We start from the raw sequence: 9,979 nt of genomic DNA, 5'->3' as shown, positions 1-9,979 counted from the left end.
GACTTTTTTTTTATAATGTAAGTCGGTTACTATATATATTTATATAAATTTAATAGTTACTTTAGAATTAATTAAATGATATATACATAGACTTTAACCGGGTGAATATTGGAATGGATAAGTATAGGTGAAGTGTGGAGTATGCAATGAGGTACATTCTTATCCATAAACAGTTATGAAGATGAAGATATCGATAAAAGATTCATGGGGATTCTGACTGGCTATAAATTAATGACGTTGGTCCAAAGTTAGGCCTAGACTTACTAGAATAATGTTATCATTATCCTGTTCATTGTTCTTTCTCTCTTTGTGACCGCACCTCATTTTCGTGCTTGTTCCGACCATACAAATGAACAGTGTATGCGCCATACACATAGTGACCCATTTCCTCGCATGCAAGACTACACATCTTTTCACTCACATAGATTGACGCATAATACCACATTATTTTCTCCATTTTACAAATTCTAGATTTTCTAAATCATTGCCAGAATCTATATCATCGAGTCACATTTCATCCACGTTGAATTTTATTCAATAATCATTAGATTGGAATTGGATTTCATATTATTTATAAATTAATTCATATTTTATGGCTGAAAAATGTTTTAGCATGTAATATGTTTATAAAGCCTATTGATGAAAAATGATATTATGCTGGGGTGTAAGTGGTGATCCTTAAAGCTTTAGTCACATCTGTTAGTTCTAAATAGTTGCATTGTGGTTAGCTCACATCATCGTGACATGTTGTATGACTTTCACACTGTCAAGAAGACTTTCGATATAAGAGATCTCACACTTGGATCTACTTCCTCCTATTATCAAATACTCGTTTGAGATTCTGAGTCGGTCATCTAGTTGAAACCATCGACTTTGATATTATTGTTGGGTACTTGGGCTTTACACATGCATATTTCCATATTGATATGATATTGTTTACTTTAGGCTTAAATCCTCATATTTTTGCTTTTGGTCATCTCCTAAAAGGTCTCATACGAATAGAGACTATATATGCTTTATAAATCTTTATTTCTCTTCATGATCAATGATGTGAGACTTTGTTTATACTCCAAAAGTCCTACCGATTGAGATAGGTCTTTTTGGTAGCTCTACCACCAAACATGTGGATCAAATAATAGATAATTATTTCATTTTAATTAGTGATTTTGAGTTTAAACTCTAGCTATATTAAATACTCAAAAATGAACTTTTTTATGTTTATAATAATCTTACTCAAATCAAACAAGATTACCTCTTATAAAGAATATTTGTCATATCTATTAAAAAATATTCAACTATATAATTCAAATGAATAACTAAGATTAAAAATATTAAAAATAAACCATCAATATATAGTTGTATTGTTAATATTAAGGTTTAATTGATTTTTGATTCCTCTAGTATTACAATCATGCGATTTTAGTCTTTAAGGTTCTATTTGAGTAATTTTAGTTTCTTAAGTATCGCAATTGTTTGATTTTAGTCTCTCAAATTTTAATTAAGCAATTTTAGTCTAACAAGTATCACAATTATACAATTTAGTACCCTCAAGCTCCATTATCATAAACTTTTTGACTTATTTAAATTACATATATTATAATTTTCATTCATATATTAAATGATATATATTTATTATTACTAAAATTACTAATGTATGTAATTTAAATAGGTAAAAATTAGTACAATTATGATATTAAAAGATAAAAATTACACAATTATAATATATGTGAAACTAAAATTACTCGATTAAAATTTAAAGAATTAAAATTATACAACTATTATACTTGAAAAAAAAAATGTAATTAAATCCGATGTCAATTAATATAAAATTTGATAATATAATCAATAAAGAACATTCAACGGCTAAAATATTAGAGGCATATTCCACGGCTAAAATATTATATAAAAAGTATTAATAAATGATGCAAATGTTCAAGACCCTTAGTTCTCAACCAATATATATATATATATATATATTATAATAAAGAAAAGGGAATGTATTGGATACAATGTATCTAATTGCCTATATCATCATTCACTAAAGGACAAAATACCATCCCCACTCGTTGTAGTGTTCATACTTCATAACCCCCTCTCCCCATTCCCAATATAAGCCCATGAAATGAGACTTCAACCCCACCACCACTCCTCCAATTTTCAGCAACTAAATCCTCACTCTCCTTCTCTCTCTCTCTCTCCTTTGCTATATACACACTACACATGCTAAAATAAAAATGGTGTTCATACAAATCGAGTGGCTATTTCCTTTTCCATGTGTACCAATGTTCACCCTCATGGCGTTAATTGGAGGGCTATTGGGTTATCTTTATGGGCCCTATTGGGCGTTAAGGAAAGTTCCAGGCCCACCATCTCTGCCGCTCGTAGGACACCTTCCCTTGCTCGCCAAGTACGGCCCAGATCTCTTCTCACTCCTCGCCAAGGAATACGGCCCAATCTACAGGTTTCTACTTTCCTATACGTATCAGGCTCCAAAGATTTTACTATATTTTATATCTTGCATTCATCCTATGTATGTATTTCGAAACACATACAATGAGTGCAACATCTAAAAACATGGGTGTAGGAAGTAATTCTCCAAGTCTAATACTATTAATTTCACTCTCCAAAGCACTCAAATCATAAAACTTGTCTCATAGTGGATTCATATCATCATGTTTGATGTGTTGGAACGGAAATTCAAACACACTTATAAATTGAGTTAATTTTGAAATATTTGCAGACGAAAATCAAACACAGGATAGAAAAATAAAATTTAGTCAATTTGATTTGTTAGGCTCATTCTCTCTCTCTCTCTCTCTCAATGAGAAGAAAAAGATAAAGGTATCATCAGTTTTGGTATGATACATACGCAACTTGAATATATTAAATTAAAAATGGCTAAAACTCCATTTGGTTGTGGATGATATTTGGTCATTAATTATGGAGGTTATATATCGTTGACTTGTGAGTATATATATATTATATTATATTATATGGTGGTGGGACAGTGTTATAGTGCATATTGCCTGGGAAGAAGTAGATATAATCATATAAATTTGAAAAAAGGTTAAGGTTATGTTGTGATCTATTTGTTCTTGTTTGCAAAGTTGATTAATAGTTTTGCAAATGTGACAAGAGGGGCAGCATCAGCATAATAATAAGCATGCCCGTACTTATAGTACCATGATTTAATTGCTCTTGACATTTATTAAGACTTGCCTCAATTTCATACACTTAACCTTCTGGAACAAAGATTCTGTTTTTGTCCTTGATGGCTTAAGAATTTGAGGCTTTTTTATGTTTTTTTTTTTTTTTTTTTAAGTGAACAAGCATGTAAAACAAAAAAGAGAGTTAAAGGTGTGTGCATAGTTGAATTGAATTGAAGTACTTTATAAATTTAATTAATTTCAAAGCAATGATGAATGCATATTACTTTTCTCACTTTACATACTTGGCTTGATCCATGATCATAAATTAATTAAGACAAGAAAAGTCAACTTTAAAATTTGGAATTGTTTAAAAATATAAAGATAGGATAATAATTTAATTATTTGATAATTTAATTTTTGTTCCTTTTATAATTTTAAAATATTTTCAATTTTTCAATTTAAATATTTAGTAAAAATATTTTTGTGCTAAAATATAAAGTAAAAATAAGAATAATTATATAAAAATAAGAAGAGTAAAATTTTAATTTGTTAACCTTTTCATATGTAACTTTTTTTTTTTTTTTTACCACAATGAAACGTACACAAGTTTTTAATGTTAAGTTTATAAAATTTTAACTTGACACACTTTTGCAAATAGACTTAAAATTAAATTTGAGTTTATTTATTTAATACAATAAATAATGTTAATGATGTTCTCCTGTGTTTTTAACCAGTGTACGAAAAAAACTTCTCTTTCTTTTTGTGGGAGATTATTAAGTTACTAAAAAAGGAATATTTTCACATGAGAAAAGAAAAGAAGAGAAAGGGAAAGATGAATACGAATTACTGTGTGATTTTATATATTATTATTGTCGTCAACTATTTTATCAGCCGCCAGTTATATTTAAGAATTTTATTAAACTGTAGTATCATATGATTATAAATTATTATGTAAGATAAGATTGTCGACAAACTTATCATGACAGTCTTTTCTCTATGATTTTCACTGCCACTGTTGATGATTTTGTTCTTATTTGTTTAATGGAGCAGATTTCATATGGGAAGACAACCACTAATCCTGGTAGCAGATCCAGAGCTTTGTAAAGAGGTGGGAATAAAAAAATTCAAAGACATTCCAAACAGAAGCATTCCCTCTCCTATTTCTGCTTCTCCTCTTCACCAAAAAGGTCTCTTCTTCACCAGGTATGGATTTTTTTGTAACGAGTTATATTCAATAAGCTTCAGAGAATAGACAAATGAAAATGAGTATTTAAGATTTTCAAATATTAGGAATTTTAGTGATACTTTTTTTAACTCTCTTTATTGTAATATTAAAAGGTTATTAGAAATCATATATTTTGTGAGTTTCACCTATCTCATGTAAAGAGTCTATAATTTAATAATAAAATCTATTAAAATCTGTGATTTTCAATCCATATTAAAAAACAATATTAGTAACAAAGCACTAGAATGAGTGCAAATAACATAAAATAAGTAATAATTCTTGTTGAAATCACACTTGAGTGACACAATGTATTCGCTAAAAGATATTCCTAATAATGACATTTCTTTAAATACTTATGTCAGTTAACGTCCATAATTTTTTGCTAAAATTTATTCAAAATCTTGAGAAATTTTATTTGTTGATCACCTTTGTGTACCTTTTTCTTGTGGATATCTCAGTGGAGGTAGCATAGCCACTAAGTTAAACCTCATTTCCATTATGTGATCATCATGTTCTTGTCCTTAATTTGAGATTCGAATACTCGTAATCCAATGGTTCTCCAAAATCTTTGTCCTCCAATGAGAAACAATACTTGATATACAAAATCTAAGCACACAAAAGAAATTGATCATGCAATGATGATGTGCAGGGACTCACGATGGTCAACCATGAGAAACACCATATTATCAATGTACCAGCCATCACACTTGGCTAGCTTAGTGCCAATGATGCAATCATTCATAGAATCTGCAACACAAAATCTTGACACCCCAAAAGAGGACATAATCTTTTCCAATCTTTCCCTAAGGCTAGCAACAGATGTGATTGGAGAGGCAGCATTTGGTGTCAACTTTGGCCTCTCTAACCCCCATTCAGTTTGTGAATCAATCAAGAGTGTTAACAATGTGAGAGATGAAGATAATGCTGAAGTATCAGATTTCATCAATCAACACATTTACTCCACAACACAGCTTAAGATGGACTTGTCTGGTTCTTTTTCCATCATACTTGGTCTACTTGCCCCAATACTTCAGGAGCCATTTAGGCAGGTTCTGAAGAGAATACCTGGCACAATGGACTGGAAAATAGAGCGTACTAATGATAAACTGAGTGGTCGTCTTGATGAGATTGTCAAGAGGAGAATGGAAGACAAGAACAGAACTTCAAAGAATTTCTTGTCACTCATTCTGAATGCAAGAGAATCAAAGACTGTATCAGAAAATGTCTTTTCACCTGACTACATTAGTGCTGTTACTTATGAGCACTTACTTGCTGGCTCAGCCACCACAGCCTTTACCATGTCATCCATTGTCTATTTGGTTGCTGGACATCCAGAAGTTGAGAAAAAGTTGCTTCAAGAGATTGATGGATTTGGTCCAGCTGATAGGACACTCACCGCCCATGATCTTCATGACAGCTTTCCTTATCTTGACCAGGTCATGTGATATTGATACTTGGATGAAATTCAACATTCGTACTTTTTCGAAGTTCCAAGGACCCATCAATCATGGTGTAAAATTCTCTATTTAATTAATGCAGGTGATTAAAGAAGCCATGAGGTTTTACACTGTCTCCCCATTGGTTGCAAGAGAAACATCAAATGAGGTAGAGATAGGAGGTTACCTTCTTCCAAAGGTAAATACAATATTGAGTATAATTTCTATGCATGTATTTTTTTCACTTAATTGCACTTTTTATCATTCTCTTTTTATATTTTTGCAAATTTTCTCATTCAACTTTCTAAATTGTACATTTTATTATCTAATTTTTTTCAAAAATTTCTATTTAATTATTTATTAATTTATTATCTAATGTCATTAGTTAACCATTGATATAATATCAATTAATGACATGACATATTAACTACTGATATATCATATTATTTCACATCATCTTATATATGTCATATAATCATTTATGTTGGTAGTCAACATGTCACATTAACAATCAATGTACAACATGGATCAATTAATAATTTCACATAATCAATTAATTGACAAGAGGCAAAATGTGCAAATTTTTTAAGTTAAGTGGAAAAATATGCAATTTTAAAAATTAAATAGCAAAATTAAAAAAAAAAACAATATAAAAGATGAGTGACAAAAGTAAACCTATATATTTTAAGATAATTATTATAAAAATTAACACACCATATATAATAATTTATGATTGGATAATTGTATAAAAATCATTTACACGCTCAATATAATATTCATGAATGATAAATTTTTAGCTATGCCATCACTGATGTAGTTTTGTATAAGTGCAGGGTACGTGGGTTTGGTTAGCTCTTGGAGTTCTGGCAAAAGACCCAAGAAACTTTCCAGAGCCGGAAAAGTTCAAACCAGAGAGATTTGACCCCAAATGTGAAGAAATGAAACGAAGGCATCCTTATGCATTCATACCATTTGGAATTGGTCCCCGGGCATGTATTGGTCAGAAATTTTCCCTACAAGAGATCAAGCTTACTCTGATTCATTTATACAGGAAATATGTGTTTCGTCATTCACTTGACATGGAAAAACCTGTAGAAATGGAATATGGTATGGTTCTCAACTTCAAGCATGGTGTCAAACTCAGAATCATAAGAAGAACAAAATAGAGTGATTATGCATAACAACTACACTGTACCTGTGACGCAATGGATGAAATAAAATCTCGACCATTTTGATTGTAAGCAAGGCAAAACATGCTAATCCAAACAAATGTAATGTGCTGAGATCTAAGTAAACAATCTTAGAGTTCACTAAACTTTAATGAAATTAAAAAAGTATCTAAACTTTGAATGTGATTACACAAGCGGATTTCCCCACTAACTGTTGGGTCTCTCTTCAATTTTGAATTTTGTTTAGGCCTTGCCGTCTCTAAATATATCATGATAACCAAAAAAATTAACAATTAACAAATAATTATACAAATGGAGACCCCTAAAGTAGTATTTCTTGGGAGAAAGCACAATTAACAATCTAGGGAACAACAAGATGTTGAAGTGTTGAACTTCTTGGAAATAAATACAGAGTGGATCAACTAATTGAGTGCATGTTTGATTCGTCATCCATAATCCACGTTTAGACAAGAATCACATCAAAATTGATATTAAAAAAAAAAAAAAGGCAACTAATTGTTACTTCCACTAATTCGCATTCAACCAAAATTGATGTGAATCAAGACATACTCTAAATCCAATCCCTTTCACCGTGGCCTCTTATCCAAGTAGGTTGGTAGATAAAGTGGCCTAGCAAAGTTGACCGAAGGGTCAGAAGCACCGGTGCTTTTGGAATCCCCATTAGAGAAAACCGCTGTCTTTTTGAAAAACTGGAACTCATCCATGGATTGCTGCCTCTGAGCTCTATTGTATTGATGATGATTGCTGGTTTTCTGCTTTGCCTTGGTTGACTCGGTCAGGTTCATGTAACTAGGCCTAATGCTAGTGTTATTATTGTTACTATCCTCTGTCCTGTCACAAGGCAATGCAGTACTCCCAGATACTGGTGTTGTAGAAGTGCATAATGAAGATGAAGCTGAGCACTCATCATAGTGAAATTCAGAACTTGGACTTGAGGTTGAACGAGTGGCTTGTCCAAGATGGGGAGGTCTAGCAGAAATCCTTGTGGTGACATTGTTCTTTCTGACTCTAACATTGCATGGTTCTGATGTTTTTGAGTTTGAAGAGTCCACACATTTCTTTGGTGGAGGAGGGGTCTTATCTGTGGAATCAGCATGATGGGTTTGCTCCATTAATCTACTCTCCCATGGCTTAGCAGCCATCCAACGTTCCAACCAACTCCATCCCCAGTTAGCCTTGTCCATCTCTTGATTGTTGAGAGAAGCATTTGGTCTTGAACTAGAGATGGGGGTTGATCTCCACTGCTGCAAAATCCATGAATTAAATTAGATATGTCTCTCAATAAGGAGGAACAAAAAGGTAGAGCACATTTTCTTGATATTCTATTGTTACCTTGTGGGCAAGAGAGTAGGCAATTGCTCTCTCCCTCTTGAAAGCTCCTTCTTGCCTCATCTGCAATTTCGTCTTGACATCATCCAACGATCCTTTGCTATCGCACCACCCTTCCTGCACGTATGTTCCCAAAACATGTTCCTCACAAAACATCATGCAAAACAATTTTGTATGCTATGGTTGATGATCTTAAGAATTAGAAGAAAAAAAACAGAGGGAGTTTCTTAAGTTCATGTTTATATTAAAATCTACAAACTTAATCTAATAAAGTAAAACTTGAATTCTTTAAATGTTTTTTTGAAATGCAAACATCATTGAAATACCTCAGCTTGTTTGATGAGTTCAGCTTTGGTGCGGCGCTCATTGAGCATGTTCTGCACAGCTTGCCCCTCAATGGACATTCTAACGCGGCGCGCCCTTACACGCGCTTGCACACGCACCAAGGCCTGCATGCACCTCAATGTCACCGCAGCCTGCTTCCTCACCAACCTACCCCTTACAAGAGCTTGAAGCCTCACCACTCCCTTCAACGCCCTCAATGCCCTTCTCGCCTGCAAATTCATAGTCTAAACTTGTTTCCACTTATATACACTAATTTAGTTACATCTTTAATCGATGTGGGTCTCTTACCAAGAATGCCCGGAAGGCTGTTTGGATTCTTGTAGCGGCCCATTCTTGCTTGAGGAGTCTGAAATCCTTAGGTGGAGCTCTGACCACGGTGGCCACTGCGGCGGTGAATGAATCGGAATCGGAAGGCGCGTTAAGAAACCCGTCTTGAGATCTGTTTTCCCCGGCGGAGGAACTCTTCCATAGCCTCCACTTCTTCTTCTTCGCACCCTACACGGATCATCAAACACCACCCACTTAATTGCCATAAAAACACAAATAATAACAGTATAGTCCCACATTGTTAGAATAAGAAGATGAACACTAGTTTATTAGCACACACAGTGTTCATTTATGCAAACAAAAACAAAACAACCTAAGAAGTAGTTCACTTACGTGTTCATTTATGTTGTCGGGCTTCTTAAGACCGATTAGCGCTTTCACCCATTTTCCAGACGCACCCATTTAGCTTGTGCTGACAAAGAGGCGAACTTGAAGTTGGGTTTTCTGAGTTGAAGCGAATGTGATGTTGGATTGTGTTGGAGAGAGGAAAATTTCAGTTTAATGAATGAGTTGGGTTCGTGTCGTGGGTTAGTGTTGTAATGTTGTTGTGTCGTGTGAGATTTGAAATTCAAAACGTGCAACGGACAAAACATGTGTTGGCCTCTCCCGCTCCCTCGCACGACGTCGTTTCGTTTGGATTTGGAAATTCTCTGTGGGCCCCGTTTTCTTTGGGGAAAGAAAAAAGTAACAAAACATGAAAAGTCTTCGCTCTCAGTAAAAGCTTTTGGGACGGAGAAGAAGAAAGAATAAAGAAAGAATGACTTTGTTAGCTTTTTAGTTACCTCAAAGTTCGTACTTCTATTAGATCGCTTTCACTCCAATTTAATTAAAGTAAATGCAATTATAATCTTTTTTTTTTAATCCACCCTTTAACTTTAGAACATATGCGACGTGCGTTGCTTAGAATATTTTTTGATGGAAGTTGCTTATAAGAAATCCTATGTTACATCATTGTCAAATCAGCTCTGACCCATTTTA

General features: G+C 33.2%; 2 protein-coding genes across 3 annotated transcripts; one reads left to right on the top strand and one right to left on the bottom strand.

The window, feature by feature from the left end:
* The first annotated feature begins 2,101 nt into the window (after positions 1-2,101).
* LOC109792782 (cytochrome P450 711A1) lies at positions 2,102-7,190 on the top strand. Its single transcript, XM_020352211.3, has 5 exons — positions 2,102-2,461; positions 4,200-4,352; positions 5,024-5,810; positions 5,914-6,009; positions 6,644-7,190. Exons 1-5 carry the CDS (start codon positions 2,235-2,237, stop codon positions 6,974-6,976), a joined length of 1,596 nt encoding a protein of 531 aa, XP_020207800.2. The 5' UTR covers positions 2,102-2,234; the 3' UTR covers positions 6,977-7,190.
* Positions 7,191-7,397: 207 nt separating this feature from the next.
* LOC109792783 (protein IQ-DOMAIN 6) lies at positions 7,398-9,577 on the bottom strand. Of its 2 annotated transcripts, none has more exons than XM_083063270.1 (5): positions 9,335-9,577; positions 8,963-9,169; positions 8,656-8,883; positions 8,333-8,446; positions 7,398-8,241 (listed from the first exon to the last, which is right to left on the bottom strand). In XM_083063270.1, the coding sequence occupies exons 1-5, from the start codon at positions 9,401-9,403 to the stop codon at positions 7,567-7,569; spliced, it is 1,293 nt and encodes a 430-aa protein (XP_082919396.1). In that variant the 5' UTR covers positions 9,404-9,577; the 3' UTR covers positions 7,398-7,566. The 2 variants fall into 2 exon arrangements, with proteins under 2 accessions (XP_082919396.1, XP_020207801.1); XM_020352212.3 differs by having other exon boundaries at positions 7,398-8,244; positions 9,335-9,571.
* Between the last annotated feature and the right edge of the window lie 402 nt (positions 9,578-9,979).

Source organism: Cajanus cajan, chromosome 9, assembly GCF_000230855.2.
Source record: "Cajanus cajan strain Asha chromosome 9, NIPB_CcT2T_4, whole genome shotgun sequence".
In the NCBI taxonomy this organism is placed as follows: domain Eukaryota; kingdom Viridiplantae; phylum Streptophyta; class Magnoliopsida; order Fabales; family Fabaceae; genus Cajanus; species Cajanus cajan.
This window is presented reverse-complemented; position numbering and strand designations above follow the sequence as displayed.

Coding starts and splice junctions, on each gene's coding strand:
- LOC109792782 (XM_020352211.3), top strand. CDS start 2,235: ATGGTGTTCATACAAATCGAGTGGCTATTTCCTTTTCCATGTGTACCA. Junction 2,462..4,199: donor GAATACGGCCCAATCTACAG/GTTTCTACTTTC, acceptor TTAATGGAGCAG/ATTTCATATGGGAAGACAAC. Junction 4,353..5,023: donor AAAGGTCTCTTCTTCACCAG/GTATGGATTTTT, acceptor GATGATGTGCAG/GGACTCACGATGGTCAACCA.
- LOC109792783 (XM_020352212.3), bottom strand. CDS start 9,403: ATGGGTGCGTCTGGAAAATGGGTGAAAGCGCTAATCGGTCTTAAGAAG. Junction 8,447..8,655: donor AACTCATCAAACAAGCTGAG/GTATTTCAATGA, acceptor ACATACGTGCAG/GAAGGGTGGTGCGATAGCAA. Junction 8,245..8,332: donor CCTACTCTCTTGCCCACAAG/GTAACAATAGAA, acceptor TGGATTTTGCAG/CAGTGGAGATCAACCCCCAT.